The 26,644-nt window shown below is 49.1% G+C and overlaps 1 protein-coding gene across 1 annotated transcript in view; it reads left to right on the forward strand.

The window, feature by feature from the left end:
• The window catches only part of HS3ST4 (heparan sulfate-glucosamine 3-sulfotransferase 4), a 343,884-nt gene extending 327,252 nt beyond the window's left edge, over positions 1-16,632 (forward strand). Inside the window, exon 2 of the mRNA XM_059692139.1 lies at positions 14,701-16,632. Within this exon, the coding sequence (XP_059548122.1) occupies positions 14,701-15,337 (637 nt within the window). The 3' untranslated portion in view covers positions 15,338-16,632. The remainder of the gene's footprint in view (positions 1-14,700) is intronic.
• Positions 16,633-26,644: the final 10,012 nt, after the last annotated feature.

Consider the following 26,644-nt stretch of genomic DNA (forward strand, 5'->3'; position numbering starts at 1 on the left):
CCAGTGGGGACCCCCCACCCTAAAGGGGGTGTGGCCAGCCTGAAAACACCCATCAGCCCCTCACCCAGGCTGTCCAGGCACCCCAGTGGGACCCCCACCCTGATCCGGGACACCCTTCAGGGCAAACCAGCTCGCCCCCACCCATGCACCAGGCCTCTATCCTATATAATAAAAGGGTAATATGCAAACTGACCCTAACAGCAGAACAACTGGGAATGATTGGTCACTATGACACACACTGACCACCAGGGGGCAGACGCTCAATGCAGGAACTGCCCCCTGGTGGTCAGTGCGCTCCCACAGGGGGAGCTCTGCTCAGCCACAAGCCAGGCTGACGGCTGCCAGCATAGCAGTGGTGGCGGGAGCCTCTCCTGCCTCCTCAGCAGCACTAAGGATGTCAGACTGCAGCTTAGGCCTGCTCCCCACTGGCAAGTGGACATCCCCCGAGGGGTGTTGGACTGCCAGAGGGATGTCTGGTTGCCAGCTTAGGCCCAATCCCGCAGGAAGCAGGCCTAAGCCAGCAGGTGGTCATCCCCTGAGGGGTCCCAGACTGCGAGAGGGCACAGGCCGGGCTGAGGGACACCCACCCCCAAGTGCACAAATTTTTGTGCACTGGGCCTCTAATATATATATTTGTGTGTGTGTTTATTTAGATGTTATCCTATATAATAAAAGCCTAATATGCTAAGTGTCCAGTTGTCCGGTCATCCGTTCAACCATCAAAGCATAATATGCTAATGACATGCTAAGGCTGCTCAACCGCTCGCTATGACATGCACTGACCACCAGAGGGCAGACAGTTGACCGGTTGACCAGTTGCTATGAGGTGCACTGACCACCAGGAAGCAGACACTCCAACTGGTAGGTTAGCTTGACTGGTAGGTTAGCTTGCTGCTGGGGTCTGGTCAATCAGGATTGAGCAAGAAAGCCTGGACATGCCCTGGAACCCTCCCGCGGTCCTTCCCTGGCTGGCCAACCTCCCACGTCCCTCCTCGGCCCTGATCGTGCACTGGTGGTGTCCCTTGGCCTGGCCTGAGCCCTCTCACTATCCGGGACCCCTTGGGGGATGTCAGAGAGCCGGTTTTGGCCCGATCCCACAGGCCAGGCCGAGGGACCCCACTGGCACACGAATCCATGCACCAGGCCTCTAGTAATTATATAAACAGGAGGGAGTATTATTAGTTGACTATAGGAACTGGATTATGGGATTGTGAAGACCAAGAGGTCCTATGATCTGCCATGTGCAAGCTGGAGACCCAGGAAAGCTGGTGGTATATTTCAGTCCAAGTCTAAAGAACTAAGAGCCAGGGGATCCAATGTTGTGAATCTCAATTCAAGTTCAAATGCCTGATAACAAGGGTTGCTTATAGTGTAAGTCATAGTCTCCTGCTCTTGGTCACTAGATGGCCCAAGTTCCAGTGACCAAAGTCAGGAGAGGATGATGTCCCAGATCAAGCAGAGAGCCAATTCGCCCTTCCTCCAGCATTTTGTTCTATTCAGGCCCTCAATGGATTGGGTGATACCCACCCACACTAGTGAGGGGATCTTCTTTACTCAGTCTACAGACTGAAATACTCATCTCTTCCAGAAATACCCTCACAGATTCACCTAGAAGTAATGTTTTATCAGCTATATGGTAAGTGGACATATAAAATTAACCATCACAGCTGTCCATCTGTCTATCCATCTAGTTATCATGTAATAACATCAGTCTAGTTTCCAGCTTTTCCCTGTCCTCCAGAGTCATGGAGATGGAAAGACGTGCTCTTGTCTTTTAAGGAATTTGGTTGAGCAATGAGTTTCTAAATCCTGGCTGCACATTTGAATCCCTTGGGGAGCTTTTAGGAAGTGCCAATGACCAGACACCATCACAAACCAGTTGAATCAGAATGTCCCATTATAGGTCCTAAGGAATTCTAATGGGCCCCAGAATTGTGGGCACTGGTGTGGTGACTCCAGGGTGTCAATCCATTTGCAGCAGAGTTGGCAGATGGAGAAATTGTTGGAGATAAGGCAGCAAGCCCCACAACCACAAACAAACCAGCAAATTCTACTTCTTTCTTCTCCAGAGAGGGGGTTGACTTTGAGAGAACAGGCTGAACCCTGCTCTGAAATACAGTCCCTGTCCTTTGTAAAATATATATATATATATATATATATATATATATATATATATATATATATATATATATATATATATATATATATAGTCTTTTTAGAGAGAGAAGAAGGAAGAGAGAGAGAGAGAGAGAGAGAGAGAGAGAGAGAGAGAGAGAGAAACATCGATGTGAAAGCAAAAAATCCATCAGCTGCCTCCTGCATGTCTCCTTCCAGAGATCTAGCTCTCCATCTTTTGGTGCACGAAAAGATACCCAGCCAAGTTCCTGTTCTTAATCTTGAAGTTTATCCCTGACCTGTGACATGACCGCCACCATGAACTCTAGAACTGACCTTCAGATCAACCTCCAGCCCCACCTCTTCCTCCCCTTTGCTTTTCCAGAGGCTGGAGATGCATGACCCGATATCACACATGCACTTCATGGTAGAGATCTCGCCACCTCTAACTGCTTCTACTTGCCCTGCTGCTCTGGCCACGGGCAGGAATAAGCATCAGCACCTTCAGCAGTTCAGCCTCAACCTTTCCTACCTTCTCACCACCTGGACGTAGAGAGGGAGGCCCAGCTACCACCAGTGTAGGCCCTACTACACCTCCTTTGTCCTGCTTCTGGCCTCTTGGGGTATAGGGAATGAGTGTGTATAAATGTGGATGTGCATATCCAGGGGGTCATTCATTTATTCATTGTTCATTTATTAAGTGCCTATTCTGCACCATGCTCTAGTATAGATAGATATAAAACCTAGTGAGTAAGACAAAATCCTGTCATTGTAGAGCTTAATTCCAGGTAGAGAGGAGTCAGAAATCATGTGAACCAGTAAGTCCATGATATAGTTACAGATCGTCACCAATGCCACAGAATGGGACAAAGAAGGGAAACCAAAACAATGGGGTGGAGTGCCTTGGGGCAGGCATTTTTAATAGAAAGATCAGGGAAACTCTTTCTGAGAGATGAATAAGTGGTATGTAGATGTCATACAAATCATAGCTGTGGTCCAGACCAGCATTACTGCTGAACATTCTGGAATACGCTGTATTTGCATGCTAACAGTAGCCATTGGCCCTTTGTAGCCACTGAGCACTTTAAGTGTGGCTACTGTCACTAAGGAACTGAATCTTTCATTTTATTTAATTTTAATTAATTTACATTTAAGTAGCTACATGTGGCTAGTGGCTTCCATGTTGGACCTTTAATGATGAGAAGAAGCCACCTGAGGGAGATCTGGGGAGAGAGCATTTCAGAGTGAGGAATGGGCAAACACAAGAAGGGGAGGAACTGGAGTGTGGAGACGAGATGAAGAGAAGGCAGCATTGTGGGACTTTGAGGAAATGGGATTGCACATAGAGGACAGATACTATAGAGCAGTGGTTCTCAACCTTCCTAATGCCGCGACCCTTTAATACAGTTCCTCATGTTGTGGTGACCCCAAACCATAAAATTATTTTCGTTGCTACTTCATAACTGTAATTTTGCTACTGTTATGAATAGTAATGTAAATATCTGATATGCAGGATGTATTTAGGCGACCCCTGTGAAAGGGTCGTTTGACCCACAAAGGGGTCACGACCCACAGGTTGAGAACCACTGCTGTAGACCATGAAAAGGGAGTGCATTTAAGAACATACATAATGATAGATTACTGGAAGGATTCAGGCAAAGGAATAATGCAATGATGGCAATGATAATATAGTTTAGGTAGATTTTAGATTTATTAAGTGGGATTTATGTACATACTAGAGGCCTGGTGCATGAATTTGTGCACATTGAAAGGAAATTAATTAGAAGAAATATTTTAATATTGCTATTTGCCCTTTCTCTATAATAGAAGTGTTAACCAAATTCACCATCGACAATGACAGATGGAAACACATGCGGGTGATTGGTGCTAGCGAGAGCTTTATTTATATAGATAAACTTGCTTAATTACACCTGCTTTCTGATTTAGCTAAACTTTTTCCAGTCCAGTGAAGCACCCCAACTTCTCTTTCAGGTAATTGTCAGCAACACAGCAGTAAATATCAACATGAAGCAGATTATTATTGTAGATCACGCAGGGAGAACAAAGGGTGAAATATTTAACTGCCGCAGTGTTTGACTATATTCTGTGCAGTGAGAAAACCTGAAGTCATTTTCAAGGTCCACCATTTCTTACTTCTTTTCAGTTGGGTCAAGTTTCTAAGCTTTCTAAATCACCATTTTCTGACTAATGAAAAGAAAATAGGATTCCACCGAGTCTCCTATCTACATACTCCAAGACTTCTGTGAGGATCAAATGAGATGAGGCACATGAAAATGCTTCACAGACATTTGGTTAAAGTGTAAAATGTTTCCACCTGGCTATAAAGCAAGTTGTGTTCCTGAATTGAAGAAACTCCAAGGAGGCTAATCACTAGGGAGAGTAAGCTGGGTGTTGCTATGTGACATCATTACCCAGCACCCACAGCGACCGTTTCCGGGCTGGGCTGGGCTGTGGGCCACATTGTGCACCATGGGGTTGTGGCAGCATCGGCTGCAATTTGGTGGGGTGTTGCTCTGGGGTGGTGGCAAGGCTGTGTCCCACTTGGAGGAAGCCAAGTGTTGCTTTGTCGGCACCAGGTCTGTGGTGCCATTTCTTTGTAAATGGTCAGTGCACGTCACAGCAGCTCCTGCATTGAGTGTCTTCCCTCTGGTGGTCAGTGCACATCATAGCAACCGGTGAGACGGTCTGACACTTAGCATATTAGCCTTTTATATATACATGTAGATAATTTAATCCTCACTCCCCAATCTTCAATAATATCAATGAAATATTTTTGTTATCATTGAAATCTCCCTTTTTAGATGGGAAACTGAGGCACAGAGGTTCATTACCATCGGGGCTGCCCTACCTCCCTCTCGGCTGCAGCAAGCTATGGAGAACTCACTCTTGTTCAGTGCATAGTAACATGGGGCCAAGACTGGGGGGGGAGGGCGCTGAAGATGGCAGGGCTGTGGCCCAGCAATGCCAGGGGAAGGATAGGAAGGAGAGGTTAAGCTTAAGGTATATGTTAGAAATAGCAGCAGCAGACAGGGCTTCCTGGGATTGGATTGCTGAGGGTGAGTGAGGCCAAGAAGAATCAGTGACGGCTCCCAGGTTTGGGCCGGGCGGCATGGGGGACAGTGGTGCACTTCCCTGTGGTCGGTCAGGGAGACTAGGAGTGGGCAGGACCCGGGCTGGCGGGAGGGGTGGGTGCTGCAGTGTGGGGTTGGGTATAATTCTGTGCCTCAATTTGGGCACAGTTTCCTCTTACCTTCCTTTATTCTTCTTTGCCGTCTTTCCTTTATGTCTTCCATCATTCCGCAAATATTTATTGAGACCTACTTGATGCTAGGCCCTGTGTGAGGGGCTGGGTACAGCAGGTTACGAAGGTGCCAATCTCTTCCCTCCTTGGAGTTGACGTTCTTTAGGAGGACAGACAGACTATGCATGAGAAAATGAGCACAGAAGCAGGCGAACTGCAGGTAACGATGCTCCCTCTGAAGTGAACGAAAGGAGGACGCAGAGGGATTTCAGATGCTGCCTGGGTGAGGGGATCCTGCTCTGAGAGGGTGATGTTTGAGTCAAGAACTGAATAATGAGAAAGCCAATTATGAAAAGAGCAGAGAGAGAGAGAGAGAGAGAGAGAGAGAGGACTCCGCAGGGGATCGGTGGGCATGAATATCCGACACCCCAAGAACCTTCCATTTTCGCATCACAGTGTGTGTCCGTGTCTGTGTCTGTCTCTCTGGTGTGTGAGGTGCCTCTTCCATCATCAGTCATTTCTTCCTCTGTTGCAGGAGCAGATTGATTGGTTTGAAAATCTGTTTAGTATTTCATGAGCCCAAGCTGTGAGAGTCAGGGCTAAATACAGACACGGTAGGACCCAGTAATTAATTGATGAGTGTGGTTACAGCATGGAAGCTGGAGATCGAGGTTTGGGGAGGCAGCTTTTCAAAGGAACTGTCTCAGGGACAACATGGAGGGCTCTAGTCTGGGTGTTTGTAGAAGCGGCTGTCCTGACATTCTCACCAAACACAGGGAAGGGGCAGCTGGACCACATTCCCTCAGCATAGACTGCCGGTTTCCCCAACACAGTGTCACTGCAGCCACACCTGGGAGCCAGAGGCGGGGGGGGGGGGGGGGGGGGGGCGCAGTGCGACCTTACCTGTGCTCACAGCTGGCACTGCTCACACCTGTGTTCACCGGATGGATGCTTCCATCTGGACTGACTTACTTCACAAGTTTCCATGGCGAAGCATGAATTGACCCAAGCAACCCTTTGGCCAGTGAAATGGCATGCGCTTTGTGTGCGCTCGACAGGCTCCTCGGATCACCAGGGAGAAGCTTTACAAATTACTTACAAAAGCGAAGTTTGTTTGAAGGATGCACTGGGGTCTAAGTTCAACGAGCTCACGAGCACAGGTCCTGAGACGGTGCGCTCTGTGAGAGCGCGGTGGGCAGAAGGCTGCATGTCCAATAGCAGCCTTCATCAGCACGCATGCCGAGCAGTTCATTCCTCCCGGCACCGCGCTCTCAGTCTGTCCGGGCTGCTGTCACGGAAACACCACTGACTGATGGCTTAAACAACAAATACTTATTTCTCACATTTCTGGAGGCTGCAAGTCCAAGACCAGCTGCTCACTGACTCGGTGTCTGGTGAGGACTCCCTGGTTCATAGAGGGTGCCTTTTCTTCTTCTCCCCGTGTCCTCACATGGCTGCCGAGGGAGGGAGCTTTCTGGGGTCTCTTTTATAAGGTCACTGATCCCATTCATGAGACTCCACCCTGGTGACCTCATCCCCTCCCTCAGGCCCCACTTCCCAGTACTGGGATTGGGACCTACCAGGAATGTTGGAGGGACACAAGCATTCAGTGCATAGCAGAACCATAAGCACCAGCCTTTCAACCTTCATGCACCATCTCGAGATGGGTCTGGCTTGGGATTCCCTGCTGTATACAGGAGGGAAATGAGCCTCAGGTTTCCCAAGTCATTGAGAAAGGCAGAGCCAGGTCCCAGGGGCAGACAGCACGTGTATCCTCTGTAGCAGCTGGAGGACATTCGCCCAAGTGGGCAGAACCCCAGGCCCAGGAGGCATGACCATGGACGGCTAACACGTGACGCTCTGGACAAGCAATGGTGAAGGGCCTCCACGAAGAGCACGTGCTGGAGTCTTGATAACTCAAGAACCAGGTGGCACAAAGCAAAGGGGGTTCAAGCAAAGGCAAGACCTGAGTGAAAAGCTGATCTATCAGCAGCCGCCTTCATCACTCTGAGGTCAGGGCTGAAGTGGCCCCACAGTTAGAGGCAGGAGGCCTAGACACCCCTGGGGGGACAGAGGCTGACTCAGCAGAGAAGCAGGGCGGGGCCAGCAGCCAGGTGCAAGTGAGAGGGAGGGGTATGCATGTGAGAGGAAGGCAGGGCGGCTGGCAGCATCCCCAAGACAGAGAGGAGCTGCTGCACTGCACAGCGGGGAGTGAGAGGTGAGGTGGGGAGCCCTGGAGTGCAGCCTCCCGAGGGGAGCCCTCCTGTCCTGCTGTTAAGCTGTGAGCATGAGGTGCCCGTGCGGGCATGCTGACACCTCTGTAATCGTCATTAAATTGTGGCACCTGTCCCTTGAAATGCTGAACCCAAGGAAAGAAAATACAATAAAACCACTAATGGAAGTTGGTGTGAGGGTCTGCAGGGGTCAGTCTTTGAGTGAGTATGAATGTGTTTCAGAGAAATACACTCTGGGGGGAATCGCCTCCGGTCACGGCCGGGGAAGGGTGTTCTGAAATTGCCTTCATCCTAAGTCAGTAAGTGTCTTGTCTTAGAACCTTTGGGGTGCAATGGCCCAATCAAAAAAGAGGATGTGTGGAGGGGGCGTTGGGGTGAGGGCATGGATGGGAGCTGATGTTGAGGGTAGGCAATGGCTTAGATTTTCGAACCCTGCTTCCCAGCCTCTGGGCTTGAGCATTATTGCAAGGGACGGCCACGTCCCTGTAGATGCCAAACATTGTACAAACTGAATCAATAAAAACTCATATAAACACACACAGGGCGACCTTTCAGAAACATGGCTTCAGTGCCAATGACTCAATCACAAGTTCATTGTAAAGGATCGTGGAATTCACGGCTGCTTTCTACCCATAGGTGCTTCCTAAATCAAAACATGCAGGTGGTGATGGCACTGGGAGAAGTCAGTCGACGGGGAAATAGAAGCAATGCCTGGGACTTGAGCAGTTGGAGTCATGAGCCCCATAGAGTGGCCAAGATCTGCCCAGCAACAAGGTGTCCCAAATGTTCAGGCACCTTGGGGTGGCAAGGAGAAGGAGATTTCTAGTAATCTATGCAATGTATGCCCAGCTCGAGCTGTTGGTGCTCTGAGAGTTGGGCACCCATCACTTAACAGAGGGACGCATGCATTAGGCCACCAGGAAGAGTCATTTAGATTCAGAATTTGAACAGAGCTGTCTCCTTCACGCACTTATCATACAGGTGTGCTTGCACTCACGGTGGGCACCAGCAGTACTGAGACGGGACATTTACCAGTACCTTCTCTGTGCAAGGAAGTCTGGTATCTTTCCTTGGGAATGAGTAAATGTTATCCTCATTCGATGGGTGAGGGAAATGAGTTGCTCAAAGCAAGTATGGCTCAGAGATGGGACCCTGAGGTCCCATGCCCTTGCTCCAACCCCCATTCTCTTGGGTTACAGTTCATCAGGAGAGCTCAGAATATATTGCTAATTTATGCACCATTTGTTCTACTGGATAACGCATTAGGGAAAATGTGAGGTGTCCGAGTACCTCTAATGTGAGCAATGCAGAGGCAGCTGACCCTTCGCAGAGAATGGGCACTTACAGCTAACACGGGTGATTGCTCTCTCCCCGGGCATTCATGACGGTCCATTTGCTTCCACTGAGGGGGCCCTGAAGAGAGATCTCACAAATTGAATGATGCTGCTTGATCTGGAGGAATTTCTGGGGATTCCAGCAGGGGTCTCTGTAACCCCCAGGGGAAGGCAGTGACGGCCCGCATTGACAACATGCAGAATGAGCCTCATTTTAAGGTGCAGCTTTGCTACCTACCACAGAGTGACCTTGGGCCAGTCGTGTCACCTTGCGCAGCCTCGGGATTTAGTTCAGCATTGCCAAGTAATGACTAAGAGCTTGGGCTATGGCGCAACACAGGCCTGGGACTATATTTCAACTCCACTTCCTGTGCCTTTGGGAAAACTAATCCATTTCAGTTTCCTGATGTCCGAAGCTGGGGTGTAGTAGTGCCTTCTTAAGACAGTTGTTTGAAAGTTACAGCAGTACATCGAGAACTTACAGAATGTGAGGCACCCTTTTCACTGCTAATTCACTGAGACCTTCATCCAGTCCCGTGTGATGGGATTATGAGATAATGACTGCTTTCCAGGTGATGAAACAGACACACATGACTTGGGTTCAGTAATTGCCCAAGGTCCCACAGCTAATAAGTGGGTCCGATTCAGTAAGTCCAGAGGCGATGTTCTTATCACGAGGCTGTAGAGTCCAAGATGCTTAGAAACCTGGGTCTGCTGCCAGAATTTGAAATCTCAACCGCAGAAGACAGCATAGAGTGCTCAGTGCACGGTGTGTGACAGCTAGTGCATGGCTACCATTAGCATCGTTCCCTGTGAGGCCCCAGACGCGGACCTGCACTCAGACTGGGCTGGGACTCAGCAGAGGGCCACCAGCAGCAGAGCACAGCGGGGGGGGGGGGGGGGGGAGTGAGCGACGTGGAGAGTGTCTCATAAACATTTGGGGCAGTGAGAGCAGCTGCATGGTCGCGGGGAGAGATTTTCTCTTCAGGACTGTGTGTTGACGCTGGTGTCACGGCTGCGCTGAGTACCCCAGATACTGTGAACGAGCTGTTCCAAGCCCAGATGCAGTGTTTTCTCACCACATGCTCCACACGGAGTGCGTGGTCTTTCAGACAGGGATGGCGTGCAACTCAGAAGCCTGAGCGCCCAGGCAGGGAAAACCAGCTCAGAGGAGCCATGCCTCCCCAGCTGCCCCAGGTCTCCTGACTCCCAGGGGTCATTTCATGTGTGTGTCATCCAACAACCATAGGTGGTGATGGGGCAGCTACTACACGGGAGGTACTGTGTCAGGCACTGGGGATACAAAGGTGAATGAAGCATTGCCTGCACTCTAGGGGCTGGGACCCGCCATGCCGGGCCTCGGGACAGGGCGTTGTTCTAAGCTCTGTAAAGGAGAGATATCAAGGACTTTGGGAACAGAAAGGAGTTAGTGAAAATCTTTGTAATGGAATTTTTAAAAATATTTTTTTTCACACCCAGCACCTAAACACCTTTTCTATTCAAGAGAACTCCCCAAATAGGTGAAGGTAGGTCCCTCTTCTGCTGGCAGGTGGACTGCACACCTGACACAAATGTCCACCTCCCGCATGGGTGTCAGGCTCTTGGATCAAGGTGATCACTCAACACCTGCACCTGGGTGTGCAGCAGATCCCTCAGATGACTAAGCGAGACCTGGAACCTTCCCCCGAAACCGGCCTCTTTCCCCGTGTTCTCCAATCCGTTGGCTCGGACCAACCACCTTGGAGTCGCTATGATGCCTCTCTGTCTTGCACACATATCACAGCCATCATAAAGGCCTGTCGTCCCTACTTTTAAAATGCATCCGACTCTAAACACATCTTACCACTCAGCACTCTGCACCGGAGTTGGCGCCACCACCATCTCCAACCCGCTGTCCTGAAATGCCCTCCTAGCAGGTCGCCTTCGTCTGTTCTTGCCACACTCCTGTCTGTTCTCAGCAAAGCAGTTACAGAGCATCTCTTCAAATGGAAATCATATCACAACCTCCTGCTCAGTGTTCCTCAGTGGCTTCTCACCACACAGTAAGCGCCAGGATCTCCCCGGGGCCGGGGAGGCCCTCCACGATCAGTGTCCTGCCCACGCCAGGAACGTGTTTTCTCACTTCCTTACCTTTCCTCACTCGCTCCTGCTGTGACTGGTCTTCTTTCTGTTTCTCAGGCATGCCAGGATGTGAGAACACCGGCATGTCAAAACATCAGATCTAGTCAAGAAGGACTTCCTTAAAACCAGGAGAGAAAAGGAGAATTGGGGGTGAGAAGTCCTGAGCAGGTAGCTGGAGATAAGATCCAAAGGTGATTTGGGAAGAAGTTGGTCTGTCAGAGTAGGGTAGCGGCTCCTCTACTTTTCCAGGAAGAGGGCAACTAGGAGAGGTACAGAAATAGTTGCCAGATCGAGGGCCTGGGTGAGAATTCATTCAGTGGGTATTTACTGAGCACCTGCTGCTTGCCAGGAGCTGGTGTTAGCACTGGTACTGAATTACTTCTGCTTGGCCAGTGAGCTGAGAAACCAACATGCACACTTGGGGAGACCTTGAAAACCATCTTTGGGGTCTGAGTCTGTTTCCTTCTCTGTAGAACTGGGATAGTAACGCTATCTGCTCTGTTGACTAAAATAGTTATTCATGTGATACTATAAAGACCTCTCGGTTTATCAGATGTGGAAGTTAGACTGGTAGCTCTGTGGAGGAATGGGCTCTGTTTTGTTGACTGGTATATTGCCGATTATGGAAGTGAGCATTTATGGAATGAATGAATGATTGTAACTGAGTCGAAATCACTTTTGGAATGGAGAACTGCTACTTCACAGATTTCGAGCAGCCTCTGGATATCTTCTTACTGGGGAAAAATCCCCGTCAACTCATGCCACAATAGTTATATCTTGACCCAATGAGATGACCTTGTCATGTTTGCCCCAAATGCATAACTCTCTTAAATCACATGGTTTAATTCATCTGTAACGTGATGATCAAAGCCATTTAGGTTCCTCGGCTCCCCTCTACCTTCTCCAGCACCTCCTCTCATTCCCTCTGTGCGGAGCGCTGAGCAAGGCGCACCTGTCCTCTCCTCCACGCACTGGCTTATAGGCTGGGTACCATTTCATCCCAGATACTGCAGATCAAAGACTTGAGATCCACAAAGATCTTGACAGACCACAGACAGCACTCAGCCAAAGTGAAGGACATGAATTGGAAGGGGGTGTAATGTGAAGACAAACACTGAGGTCTAGAAGTGACCGCGGAGGACAGATGAGAAGAGAAACCTAGCAGCTGCACTTGCATGAAAGAAAAGTGCGACAGAGTCAAAAGGCAAAAACACATCTGGACTAAACTCTGCGAAGGGCCATGTAAGAATCTACCTTCAGGTGTTTATTGACTCAACATGTATTTGATATTTTCATAATAGGACATGAGTTTCATGCTAAGAGAGAATATCTCTCCAACTGAAATAGAAATATAAAGTCGGGCCATTCCCTAATGCTGGCTGAGCTCCTAGTAGAAGATCCTCGCTGGCCACAGCCCTCTGGTCAGGCAGTGGGTCTGGTGGCATTGGCTTGAGTCAGAATATCCTTTTTGCCTAGATGGGTTCGTTAGTTCTTACGCTGTTCAACTTTTTCATTGGGTGAAATGTATTTTTTTTCCTTGTTCTTCTCTAAGAATTGCTGTGCCAATGACCTTGTGCACCTGGCTTAGGTTTTTAAAATCTGGCATTACTGGGCACTATTCTAAGCGATTTGCCTGTGTTATATCATTAATCTTCATTACAATTCTATGAGGGAGGAACTCCTATTAACCCTGATTTTTAGATGAGAAAATCGAGACTGAAAGTGGGTTACTCAACTTCATCGAGATGACGTGGGTAGTCAGAACTCTTAAATCATGCACATACAACTCCCAAAGGCTGTGCTCCTTAGCCCTGTCCCTTCAAATGAGACAATTAAGTCTAGTGCAAGCCAGAAAGATACATAAACATGAAGACATTCAAAACACTTTGAAGAATACGTTGTTCCAAGATAAGCATGATTGTGGCCAAGGCTATTGCTTTGATCAGAAAACTCCGTGCTGCCCAACCATTATGCCTAACTACACCAGCTCTGTGAATTTCCCTACCAGGCCATTCCTCTTGCTCAATAACGGTGCTTGCTGATGAAGCTCAAAACCCAGTAGCAATTAATTATTGACAGAGCTTGTGAATTAGAGATAAAAGAAAAGTCATTCTTTCTCTACACCCGCGATAGTAAATAAATTTAATTATGGTAGGGGAAGCTAAGGGATCTTCATCTGTATTAAGGTTTATTAGCTGAGACATTTAAAAGCATGTCATTATAACAAAGAGGTCTTGTGTAATCCTGAATGTACCACTTGGGTGCAAGACTTGGCAGTGAATAGACTTAATGGAGTACGTGGTGGCAGATGGCCTGCTGTACTGACAGGTATTGAACAGGTTTATTGTCAGTTAACTTTGGTCTACAGATGCCTATAGCAAATTGGGGTATAATAGGGTCCTGCACCTCCCCTTTTCACTGGTTAGCTTGCTACATTGGGGCTGGGGGACAAATAGCATCCAAGTCCTTTAGTGTCTTAAAGCTGTCAATGAGACGAGGCCATCCTGAAGGTGAACATGGATGGAGCGGTGAATTTAGAATAGAAGCAACCTTGGGAAGGACAGCAAGAGCATGGCACTGGTGTGGGGTCAGTGAGTGGCCCACTGGCAACTCCGGAACAAAGAAAGAAGGAATCCCATTCATAGAACCAAACTATGCTGGATGCTTTCACGCTCTATGCCCCTTTATTCTCAGATGAACTCACGGTAAGTTTTAGGAAAAGATTCGGGGATGTGATTCAACTTGTTGAGGTCACAAAGTCTGTCCATTCTCTTTCTCTGAGCTCCAGTTTCCTCCTTTGCACAGTGAGGCCTTTGACGAGGTCAGGAGACAGCAGACTTTTTAAAGGGCCCCAGAGTAAACATGTTTGGGTTTGTGTGTCACGTGGTCTCGTTGCAACTGCTGAAGCCTGCTGTGTGCCACATCAGCCAGGGACAGCACGTACAGGAAAGAGTGTGGCTGTGTTCCAACGCAAGTTTATTTATGAGCGTTGAAATGTGAATTTCATGTAATATTCATGCATCACAAAATGTTATTATTATTATTATTCTGGTTTTTCCCCGACCATTTAAAGATTTGAAAATCATTCTTAGCTGCAGGCATTACAAAAACAGAAGGCTGGCAGTAGTTTGCCAACCCCTGGACTAGATAATCTTTGAGGTTTTGTTGAGCGCAAACATTTTCTGAAAGCCGCTACAACAATAATAATAACTTTGATGTATTAAGCTCCTACATGTGCCGGAGTCTATGCTAAATGCTCTACAGACATTATCTCCCTTAATCCTCATACTGCAGTGGGAAGTAGGTGCCATTATTATCTCCATTTCTGAGATTATAAAACTAATACATAGAGAAATTAAGAGTATATTTAGCTTAAATATAACTGGTAAGAAATAGAGCAGCAGTTTAAGCCCAGGTGTACAAGGCTCCCAGCCATGAACCCATGAGCCTTAGGCTGCCTTTTCTGAGGTTTCTACAATCAGAGCCCTAGAGGGGAGGATAGTTAAAAAGAACCGCAAGTGTTTGAATTTTATGTGGTAGCTCCCCATGAGCTATTTACAACACACGTTTTGTGCAAAATTAAAATATTTCTGGATAGGCATGACCACTCTTTCTCCTTTTCTCCCTCTTCCAGGAATGTGATGCCTAAGACCGTGGACGGGCAGATAACCATGGAGAAGACTCCGAGTTACTTTGTGACAAATGAGGCCCCCAAGCGCATCCACTCCATGGCCAAGGACATCAAACTGATCGTGGTGGTGAGAAACCCTGTGACCAGGGCCATCTCTGACTACACCCAGACCCTGTCCAAGAAGCCCGAGATCCCCACCTTCGAGGTATTGGCCTTCAAAAACCGGACCCTGGGGCTGATCGATGCCTCCTGGAGTGCCATTCGCATAGGGCTGTACGCGCTGCACCTGGAGAACTGGCTGCAGTTCTTCCCCCTCTCCCAGATCCTCTTCGTCAGCGGGGAGCGGCTCATCGTGGACCCCGCCGGGGAAATGGCCAAAGTACAGGATTTTCTAGGCCTCACGCGTGTTGTGACTGAGAAGCATTTCTATTTCAATAAGACCAAGGGGTTCCCTTGCCTCAAGAAGCCAGAAGACAGCGGCGCCCCCAGGTGCTTAGGCAAGAGCAAAGGTCGGACTCATCCTCGTATTGACCCGGATGTGATCCATAGACTGCGGAAATTCTACAAGCCCTTCAACGTGATGTTTTATCAAATGACTGGTCAAGATTTCCAGTGGGAGCAGGAAGAGGTTGACAAATAAGGCTAGAGATGTGAGGGAAGGCTAGGGAGCAGCTGAGGAGACCCCTTACCTGAGTCCCGAATCCCCAGGGTCGCAGCCTCAGCCTTGCTGGAGTGTCACCTAGGTCTCCCCCATCTTCCAGCTGGGATTGCTTCCCTACAGAGCAGCCAGGCCTGCCTGGGCAGCAGCATCTGGTTGACCAGATGGCCACCAGGATCTACTGCTAGTTCTTGTCTCCTACGGGTGAATAGAGTCTGAAGACAGGATTGACTAGCTGTCTAGGTCAGAGACAGTGCCATGAATATTTATTTAAGTGAAACAAAGAAAGGCAGGTCTATTTTGGGGGCTCTCACTTTGCTTTGGGAAGCCTGAGTTCTAGCCCTGTGTCTGGCCCAGGCCTTGCTGTATGAACCCTGCTCTGGCATCTCTCTGAAATGCTGATTGTGGCTGAGTGCTCCAGGACTCCTAGGGGAGGGGCCTCAGCCAAGGTGTCTCTGGCCTTCCTGAAAGATCTCATTCCACAACCTGTGACTTCCTCCCTCCACACCTTATAAAGGGAGGGGCATGCACATTCCTCACCCCAAAATGCTGAGTCCCCTGGAAACCTTCCTTCTAAGAGACCTCCAAGGCGGGCTGGGTCTCTCTCTTCATGAGCACCCAGGATGCTGGAGCCCAGCTCCTGTCCTCATGTTAGATTCAGCCCCTGGACTGCTCTTCTAGCAGCGAAGCTCAGAGTCCTGAGCTTGGTAGAGGTGAATGCCATCTCTGGGAGAGAAAAAGACAGCCAGTCCTCTGGGGGGAGGTCTCCACACTTACAGACCCTCTCCCAAGCACCCTGGTTCTGAAACATGCTTTTGGGGTGGGCTCTGTCCCTCAGGGTCCCCAGAAGGGCAAGGACCAGAAAGTTGGCATGTCTTATGTTCTGAATAACCCTTAGCCACACAGTGAACAGGGTACCAGTCACCATCGCCTATTTGCCCCACCATCTGCACTCATGGTCATCTCCTGCTTCATTTGCTCTGTTCACAGACAGCACATTTTGGGGAGTGACTCCACTTGCCACATCGGTTTATGGGGTGGGGGGAGCAAGGGCTGTCTGGGACACCCCCCTTCGAGGGCTACTGATTAAAGTATCCCTTCCCATTAGTCGTGTTTGATTAAAACGCAGCATTCGAAATAAAGCCCTGTTCACAGGTCTCCCAGTCCAGGAACTGTTCTAGTAAAATTGGAAATGTGTGCGTGGGGGAGATAACTCTGTTCAGCTGTTACTAAACTGTCATTTCTCCGGCTAAATGAAAACTGTGTTGTTATAAAGCTTAATGCAACCTAATCAATGGGTTTTGATGGCGTGTTTCTGTTGGTCACCTCCAACCCCACCCCTACTCTCGAATTCTGGGGGTTTCCCTTCTCTGGAATGACCAGAAGGACCCGGATTAGATCTCCCCGGGGTTCTGTCCTGTAAGAAGCACGATTTTCTCATTTTCAACTGGTCCTGGTGAGGAATGGACTTGTGTGCTCGATTGAGGAACAACCTTACAAATCACTGTTTTTCCAGATAAGAGAGTGGTTATTGAGTTGAAGGCACCATATTATGCGTTTACTACCAAAATAAAAGAATACCTAGCCCTAGCTAGTTGGCTCAGTTGGTTGGAGCATTGTCCCTACACCAAAATATTGCAGGTTCGATTCCCAATCAGGGTACATACCCAGTTTGTGGATTTAATCCCCAGTCAGGGTGTGTACAGGAGGCAACCAATGTTTCTCTCTCACATATTTCTCTCTCTCTCTCTCTCTCTCTCTCTCTCTCTCTCTCTCTCTCTCTCTTCCCCCCCTTCCACTCTCTCTAAAAAACAACAACAATAATTAAAACATCCCTGGGTGAGCATTAAAAAATAGATAGACAGATAGATAGAAACACACCTATTTCAAGAAAGAAAATGCATAAATTCATGCTTGCTCAGAAGAGTGTATGGTCAGCTGCTGATTTGGGGCCTGTTTTATAGGAAGCGCAAGGACCAATTCCAGTTACACATCAGAGCCAGCTGTGGGTTTTTTTAAGCTACAGCTTTCTGAGTCCCATTTCACATTTCTTGAGTCAGAATCTCCAGGTGGGGCCCAAGCATCTGTCCTTTCAAAGATATTCTTACAGTCCTGGCCAGTGTGGCTCAGTTCACTGGCACATCCTCCCATACAGGAAAGGGTCAAGGACTTGGTTCCTGGTCAGGGCACAAACCTAGGTTGCAGGTTTGAGCTCCTGGTTGGGGCATGTACAAGAGGCAACCAATCAATGTTTGTCTTGCACATCAATGTTTCTCTCCCTTCCTCTCTCTCTAAAAACATATAAATAAACATGTCCTTGGGTGATGATTAAAAATTATATATATATATATATATATATATATATATATATATATATATATATATATATATATATATGCCGGGGTCCAGCCCCAGCGGGTCCAGGGGTCCCCAAAGGTGTGGACGGAGTCGGCGAAGAAGGAATGACACGGAGGCAGTGTTCAGGTGATCATCATAGCCGGGTTCTCTTGTCAGGATCTCCAGCCAGGTTCTGTAGCCAGTTCTCCAGCCAAGTTCTGTCTAGGTTCTCCAGCCAGGTTCAGTCACCAGGTTCTAGTCAGGTTCTCTTGCCAATTTCTGTAGTCAGGTTCAGTCCAGGATCTTTTGCCATGTTCTCTCGCTAGGTTCTGTCTCTAGGTTCTGAGGCCAGTTTCTGTCCAGGATCTTTTGCCATGTTCTCTTCAGCCAAGTTCTTCTGTCTCTAGAGAACGTTCTGTGTAGGTTCTGTGCCTAGGTTCTGTCTCCTAAGTTCTGTGTTCTAAGTTCTGTGTCTAGCTGTCTAGTTACATCTGTATTTATACCAGTTGATTCAATCCTATCAATCTCTATTACAAATGTTAGGGCGTTTCTTATCTCCATTCCAGGGAGTAAAGATTATGTAGCTTAAGCATGATTGTTCGTAGTTAAAGTGATTAATTACCCGCCTGGCACTTAGTTGAGGGGTTTTATTCCCTCCCTAACTTCAGGGGAAAATCCCTACCTGGGGATTCAACCTTTCTCGGAGAGGTGACCTTGGTTAAAACACAGCGCCAAGAAGGTGAGCAAACATATTAAGAACAGTATGCCATATATGCCAGGTCCCTTGAAACAGCAAGGATGGACTGGCTCCCAGTATATATATATATATATTATGGAAGCTGGAATTGAGAACAAAGGAGGGAAGTCTTAGGTGTGTATGTCTTTGCCCTCTGTGCTCCTTCCCACCCTCCCTGTACGCTTTTGTGAGGGTATTTCCAAGAGATGTGGTCCCCAAGGGCTTGCTTTGGGGAATATGGTCCCTTCTCGGGGAAGTCTAATGAGGACCAGGTAAGGAATGAATGTATGACTTAGAAGGTCAAAGGAGCACCTGCTTGTAGGGAAGCTTTACTGTGACTTTCTATCAGCTAAGAGTGACCATTTCTCTAACCTCCCCCATCTCTTCTGTCCTGAAGGGACACATGTTGACTCAGCCCCTCAATCACATCTCCTCATCACTTCCAGTCAACCTGGCTGCCTGCGTGGCCCCCTGAACTCAGAGCGTCCAGACCTTCTGTGCTGCTTAAAAATGAACCCAGTTCCGTGTCCTCACATACATGACAAGCTAATCCATTGTTAGCCTGGCTAGCTGATGGTTACAGTCATTCTCACCTGGGAGATAACAGAAGGGAACCTCTTAGAGCCTTTACACCCTCTGGCATTGAACAGGAGGCTAATATTCTCTGGAGAAACAGGGCAGAGGCCTAAGCCTCACAGCTAGGGTCATTGATGACATGGTTGGAAGCTGTGGTTCTGGAAAGAAGTGCGAACTTGAGATGTTTCAGTTCCATTTCTGCAGTGTCTGCCCCAGCTCCATCCCCAGACGCTGGGAATGAGCCACACAGCCGCCCCATTCCGCAGTGAGGAAACTTGACAAAGGAATTACTTCCTATCCAGAAAAGCTAAGTCAACCTGCTCAAATGGAGGCAGGTTAATAACACTTCCACCCTATTTAAAGGCGAGCAATGCGACTCGAGGGAGATTGAATTTTGTATTTGATTTCAATTAGCAAAGCATAAATTATATTTAATTTTCTATTGCCCTCCCTTCCCTGGAATGATAGCTCAGAGCTCGGGAAAGCCGGCTGCTGAGCCGAGAAAAGGAGAGCCATGCTTCTGGTGGGGCCGCCGCCTTTGCCCCACACTCCTCTCCTTCGCCGTGTCCTTCTGTAGCTGAAAGGTATGGAAGCCTTGGCCTTGGCACTAGCCCTACCAGCTCTAAACACAGAACAATGACAGCAAAACCATTAAGCAGCTCCCTTTACCTTTGGGCTTGAGAGCTAGGCGTGGCCATTCCCTAGAACTCCGAGCAACCTTTGGGAGCCTCACAGATTGAATTTCAGGTTGCGGAGCGTGGCCTGCCCCATTCCATGGTACTAGGGCTCCTGATCTAAGCCGCACTTTAAAAAAAAATATATATATATTTTATTGATTTTTTTACAGAGAGGAAGGGAAAGGGTCAGGTAGTTAGAAACATTGATGAGAGAGAAACATCTATCAGCTGCCTCCTGCATACCCTCGACTGGGGATGTGCCCGCAACCAAGGTACATGCCCTTGACCGGAATCGAACCTGGGACCCTTCAGTCCACAGGCCGACGCTCTATCCACTGAGCCAAACCGGTTAGGCTGCACTTCTTTAAGACCTCAGCTCCTCGGCTCTTCCAGGTGCGTGTCTTTTCTGCCCCTCCCGTTTGCCCCCCTGCAACCTCCTTATTCCCCAAAGAAGGTGTCTGCCTCGCGGCAGTCAGAATGGTAGCTAGTTTGAGCCTGGCCTTGTCTATGTCATGGACAAACAGCATTGTCCATCTGAACCTTAGTTTCCATATTTCCAACATGGGCTTATTTAGTCCCTACTGGCCAATCACCAGAGTTTCTGTGATGACCAAAACGATGGGAAAGTATTTTTAAAACTGAAGCGCTTCATTGACATAGTGGAGAGTAATGCTGACGATGGTCATGAAGAAGACGAAGCAGGAGGAGAAGGGAGGTGGGTCCTCATACTTCTTCCAGAACAACATGCCTCTGTAGCATTTCAAGGGTATATCTTTACTCAGACTGGACAATATGATAATGTTAAGGGGAAATGATTTTGCCCAAATGATTTTACCCAAAGCTAAGGTCAGAAAACAGCTCTCTATGAACACCACAGAGCTGGCTGGCTTTCAGGCATTCAAATACAATACCTTTTCCCCCACCGGGTCCGGACCCCTCTCCACCCTCCCCCCAACACACACGTTCTCATCACGGCGGCCTTTCCCTGCCCCACACTCAAGGTTCTTTTGGATACAACCAGACACCATGGCTTGTTCACACAGGGCGAGGCAGATCTTCTTGAGATAGAAATGGGTGACGTTTTCAAGCTTTTGGGCTTCGAATGCTAAGCCTGGGGCCATGACTCCTCAACTTTTCCATGATGACACAGAGGGCGGAGATCCAGGGCAGGTGCTGGGAGCGGGGCTCACGTGTTTCTGGAAATCAAGTGGGGCAGGCAATTCCTCAGAGTCTTTTGCACATTGGGGTGGTAGAGAAGAGTTCTTACGAGTTCTGGCTTCTCATGGGTGTGAGGATGTGTCATTTCCAGGTGTAGGAAATACATGAAACCACTCTGACATTGTGAGACTATATGACAAGGTAAATAGTTCATCATGTCATTGAGGAGAAAACGCAGGCCAAGAACAGGTGTGGAGCGTGTGTCCATGGATGACGGTGGCAGGAATGTCCCTGGACACAGGCCAATCCCATTACTCTAGGGCCAATCATGTTTCACTGAGACTTTCATTCCACAAATATGTGCAGAGGGACCAAGTGGCCATTGGAAGAGGTATTGGAGTGGGCAAAGCTGGTTTGCCGGACGGGGCTCCCAGCCCAATGGGAAAGATGGATATGAGAGAAGTGCATGCAGTAAAGGCTGACACTGTTGTGAGAGAGATGCACAGGGTGCTATGGAAGCATGAACCTGGCGGAGGAGGGCGGGGGTCAGGGTAAAAGAACAACAAGAACTTGCATCATTAAAGACCACAGTCAACAGAATTTGCCTCATCCCAACTCATAAGACTGCCCTTATGCTCCAGAGGGAGACTAAAGCACGGATAAATACTATCAAAATAAAAGACAGCCCGGCCGGCGTGGCTCAGGGGTTGAGTGTCGGCATAGGAACCAGGAGGTCATGGTTCGATTTCTGGTCCAGGCACATGCCTGGGTTGCGGGCTCAATCCCCAGTGTGGGGCATGCAGGAGGCAGCAGATACAAGATTCTCTTTCATCATTGATGTTTCTGTCTCCATCTCCTTCTCCCTTTCTCTCTGAAATCAATAAAATTATATTAAATAAATACAAAGATAGATAGATAGATAGATGATAGATAGATAGATAGATAGATAGATAGATAGATAGAAAGAAAGAAAGAAAGAAAGAAAGAAAGAAAGAAAGAAAGAAAGAAAGAAAGAAAGAAAGAAAGAAAGAAAGAAATACAAGATTGGGTCATTAAGAAGGCAGGATGTTAGGAGGAGACCTGGGGGAGAGAAAGAGAAGTGTGTGTGGGGAACATGGCCATCAAGGATAACCTTCTCCCTAAAGAGAAGCTGTGTCTGCTTTCTGTAAGTGACCATGGCCAAGCCACTGACAGGGCCACAAGTACTCCCAAGGCCGACCCTTTCACCACCTGTAGCTTCCTTGTAACTGTCTGAGGCCGAGTCACAGGATGACCCTCTTTCTGTAGCTCTCAGCTACTTGTTGGCTCATATATCAAGAAGGGAAGCAGACCAGTAACATCCAACTTCTCTAAAATGTGTTAAGCTCAGTGATAGGGAAAATGAAAATGTCCGGGCACACTTACATGTCTTAAGTTAGGTTACAGGGTAATGCAGAGGTGTTCTGTAGGTCAAGGACGACCCACAAGTCTTACCCCGTGTTCACAGGCGGGACTGTGATGTTTGGGAATTTAGGGATGTTCCAAAGCTCCGCAGCAGCACTCTGGCTGAAGTAAAAGGCAGCACAGGGGGGCATGCGTGCCAGCCTGCCCGCGGAGCAGCAGCCAACGGCTCACAGGGACTCTCATGATCTCCTCTGAGCCCAGGGGAGGTCCGCTTGAATAGTTCTGATTCCATCTCATGGTCTAGACCACTTGGAACGCGTGTTTCTGACGTAGAATAATGACCAAAGTCCAGGAATAACTGGAGCTAGGATGGCCCATTGTGTCTGGGGGTCAGAAGGAGCTGCTCCCAGCTTCTGGCTCCAGGGCCAGCACACTGGTCACTGTGACAGCTGTGGGGCATCGGCTGAATGGAGATGCAGAGCTCACTGGGGTGGACTCCTCAGTGGCCAGTCCCTGGGCCCTGCATCTGAGATAACCATCTACATTCACACTGAGGCCAGAGCAGGGGACACCTCTCTCCTTAGCCACCTGGAGCCTGAAAGGTCTGCCCAGCAGGTTTCCTGCACAGGTTACCTGCCAACACCTGTATCTCTGGGTCTTCAGTGAGTGAGGCCTCCCCTTAAAGAGGTGCATGTTCCATAAGCCTCGGGACTGGGGTCCTGTCTCATTTTTCTAGGACAGGCTGCTCAAAATCAATCAATCAATCAATAAATAAACAAATAAATCATTATAGGCAATGGAAAGTCGTGGGGTACCCTCTGGGGTGCTCTGAGAACTAGAAAAAGCCAACGCAGGGATCCAGGTGCAGGCCAGAAAACTGAGAAATGCTGTGTGAGGGACCCTCAGGGCTCAGGTCTTAGGAATCTTCATCTTACTGACAAACGTGGGAAGCATCTCGTCTTGCTCTGGGTGAGAAGAGCCAGCCTTCCGACCCAGATCTGTGGCCTCCAGCCCAGTGCACTGCCCACGACCCTCACAGTGGAGACTGAGGACACAAACCAAAAGTATTTAGAAGTAGCTCTGCCTGGCAGCTTGGTCTCAGGAAGCAAGGGTGGAGTTTTGCCTGACTTTGAAAGCACCCGGGCCTGCAGTGCCTGCGTGCAGTCAGAGGCCTCCTCTTGGGAGATGCCAACGGTGCCGGGCGAGCGCCCCCTGAGTTGTGCAAGGAGCACACCTTTGGGTGGACCTAGACCTTGTACTTGGCCTGTGCACAGAATGGGCCCCTGCACTCTGCCCACCCAGCATTCGGTCTGTGGGCCGGGGGAGGGGCTCTGGATGGGGAGCACACGGATGATCCCAGGAGGCCATGGGGAATCATCTCTGTACAGAATCAACTACATTAAACACAAGGGACATTGTGGGCAGTAACGCCTGTTACAGCAACCCAAGCGACTGTGAAATCCCATTTTCCATCCCACCACTTGCTTGGTGAGTGTTTACCTGGTGCAGCTGCTCCCGGTGCAGAGGAAGGGTGGTGACCGGGAGGTACGGCTGCTTCAGAGGAGAAGGCACCCGTCTGGCTGGAAATTTCCGAGAGCCCCAGCCCATAGGCAGACTGAGTGGGACTGTGGGGCTTGATTACTAGAGGGACCGAGGCTGGGGAAGATGCTGCATATCCCCAACTTGAGAGAAGGGTGCAGTTTAAGCTTTCTGAAAATTGCTAACTAACTTGGTTTGTTTTTTTCTCTTGTAATCTCTCCCTACGTGGAAGAGGCACAAAATATTCGGGGGCGGGGGGGGGGGCGGTGGGGGTTGAAGTGAGCTGGAATTGCAGGATTGGGCTGGAGGCAGGTTGGGAACATGACCAGTGTGGTCCTTGAAGGCTGAGAGCCTGCCCCCTGCCTCCACGTGCCCTCACACAGCTCTGCGCCGGACGGAAGGGGTTAGCCTGGGTTAGCCTCTTTTCCTAAAAGAGTGCCAAGAAGCCCAGTCCCCTCTGTCGCGCCTTTATTTGCAACTGGGTGGCGACAGTGTCTCTGTAACAAAGGCTACTTCCCCTTAAAGGTGCGCGTCTTTAGGGGCTGAGGTCTTGTCACCGGCGTATTTCTAAGATTATGGGAACAGCCTTGGGATGATCAAAAATCTACCAAAAAAAAAAAAAAAAAGGCATAAAGAAAAGAAAGTGGCGCGTTCTCCCTGAGAAGCCATGGGAAAGCACCTGAAGCAGCCCCTTTGGTCGCTTCTCTCCCGAGAGGGAAGGCAGGCGCATTGGAGGCGAAGGCTGCAGATTCCGTGTGGCTTTGACGATCAAAGGCAAGACTTTCTGATGGATCTTTAGGGAGCCTCTTTTCCATCATTTAAGGAAGAAAGATTTCTTGGTTTTGATCCCAGGAGAAGTGCCTACAGAGGGTCCCGGGGGAGAGGATCTGCTCAGGAATGCTTGTGCAAAGTGCTTCGGAGAGAAGGGCTTTCATTACTCTGCGCGCTGCCGAGAGGGAGACATGACAAGACATAAAACAGGCGCTGTTTACGCCCCTGGCCGCGCATCCCGGGCCAGGTCTAAATCACGGGCTGCAGCCAGCCCCCAGCAGGACAGGACGTGCCATCACCCACGCTCTGCTGTGTGCTCCGGGCAGAGTGCAGGCTGGGATCTCCATCCATCCCGCTCCTACCTCAGCTGCACTCCCAGGCTGCTCCTTATGCCACTGCTGCTTCCCTAGGCAATTCCCCTTCTTCTCCTGTTCAGGCTGTTGGCTGAATGGAGAAAGTTGAGGTTCTCTCTCTACCTCTGGAATGACCGTTCCTCGTCCATCAGACAGACAGTGACAGGGCCCCCTTCCCAGGACAGTGTGGGAGCTACATCAGAGGATCCATGCAGGGAGCTCACAAGAGGGACTGGCCCAAAGGAAGAGCTGGCAGGCTTGCTGTTATTGTCATGACTAGAGGTCTGACGCAAAAAATTCATGCAAGAGTAGGCCTTCCTTCCCCCGGCTGCTGGCACTTGCTTCCTTCTGGCACCCAAGACCAGGGGACCTGGGCTTCCCTCGCAGCCCTGACTTTGCCTGGAAGGTCGCCCGGTCTAATTAGCATATTACACTTTTATTATTATAGATGAGAGGCCCAGTGCATGAAATTAGTGCAGGGGGAGGTGTGTATCCTTCAACCCAGCCTGCACCCTCTCCAACCTGGGACCCCTTGAGGGATGTCCAACTGCCCATGTAGGCCTGGTGGGATCAGGCCTAAACAGGTAGTCAGACATCCCTCTCACAATCCAGGACTGCTGGCTCCTAACCGCTCGCCTGCCTGCCAGCCTGATCGATACCTAACTGCTCCCCTGCTGGCCTGATTGCCCCTAACTGCCCACCCTTATAGGCCTGATAGCTCCCGACTGCCCTCCCTTGCAAACCTGGTCCCTTCAAACTGCCCTCCCCTGCCAGCCATCTTGGGTGGCTATATTTGATTACATGGGGACGGCCATCTTGTGTGTTGGAGTGATGGTCAATTTGCATATTTCCTCTTTATTATATAGGATTATAGATTTAAAACTTACCAGCTGAATTCCTCCACCCAAGTCTCCTCGTTTCGTCCTTTTGCCTTGGGTCCCTAGCTCTTAACCTTGTGCTTAATGTCACTTCCAGTTAAAGTGACAGACAGCACAATTTAAACAAGAGTAAGGACTAAAGGAAATTTCCTGGTTGCGTAACTGAGATTTCCGAAAGGTGAATGGCTTAAGGTATGGTTGCATCCAGGAGCTATTTGCCAGTCCCCTCTCTTTCACCCCCTCTGTCTTCCAAACCTTTGCTACCACTCTTACCTTTCCGCCTGACCAGCCATCATTCCGAGTTTTTTCACATGATATCACTGTGGCTGCTTACAGTCCAGCCTACTCCACTCTTAATTCCACAGAAAACATATTTCCCTAAGAGCGCCATCAAAAGTGGGTCATATGACCACGCAGGAACCAGTCACTGTGGCTGAGGCTCGCAGCCTGGCTTAGCACACACTCGGGGACCAGGCAGAGACAGCCCTGCTCTCAGGACTTCAGAGAGATAATTACTGAGTGGGGAGAATGGCTCCAAAGGAGATGCCAGGAAAACCAATAAAATGTTCTCCGTGATTCCCTGCTGCCTGCATGATAGATTCCAGATTCCTCAGCTTAGCACATAAGTACTTTTACAGTCTGTCTCCAAACCACCCTCCTGCCTCCTCCTGGCAACTCCTGCATCCCCAGGGCCCCTTCCACACTGATTTGTCATTAGCCCTACACAGTTTATTTGTACTTGTGATACCTTCCTTGCACCAACCATTCCTTTTCCTACAAAATAGTTCTCCTGCTTAAAGACCAGACTGGAGCTTCTTGCCAGTTGCTCCACTTGCTGGGGCGAGGCCCCTCCAACTCGCAGGGTTCCTCTTCCTCTAAAG

This window comes from Myotis daubentonii, chromosome 4 (assembly GCF_963259705.1).
Source record: "Myotis daubentonii chromosome 4, mMyoDau2.1, whole genome shotgun sequence".
NCBI classification, from domain to species: domain Eukaryota; kingdom Metazoa; phylum Chordata; class Mammalia; order Chiroptera; family Vespertilionidae; genus Myotis; species Myotis daubentonii.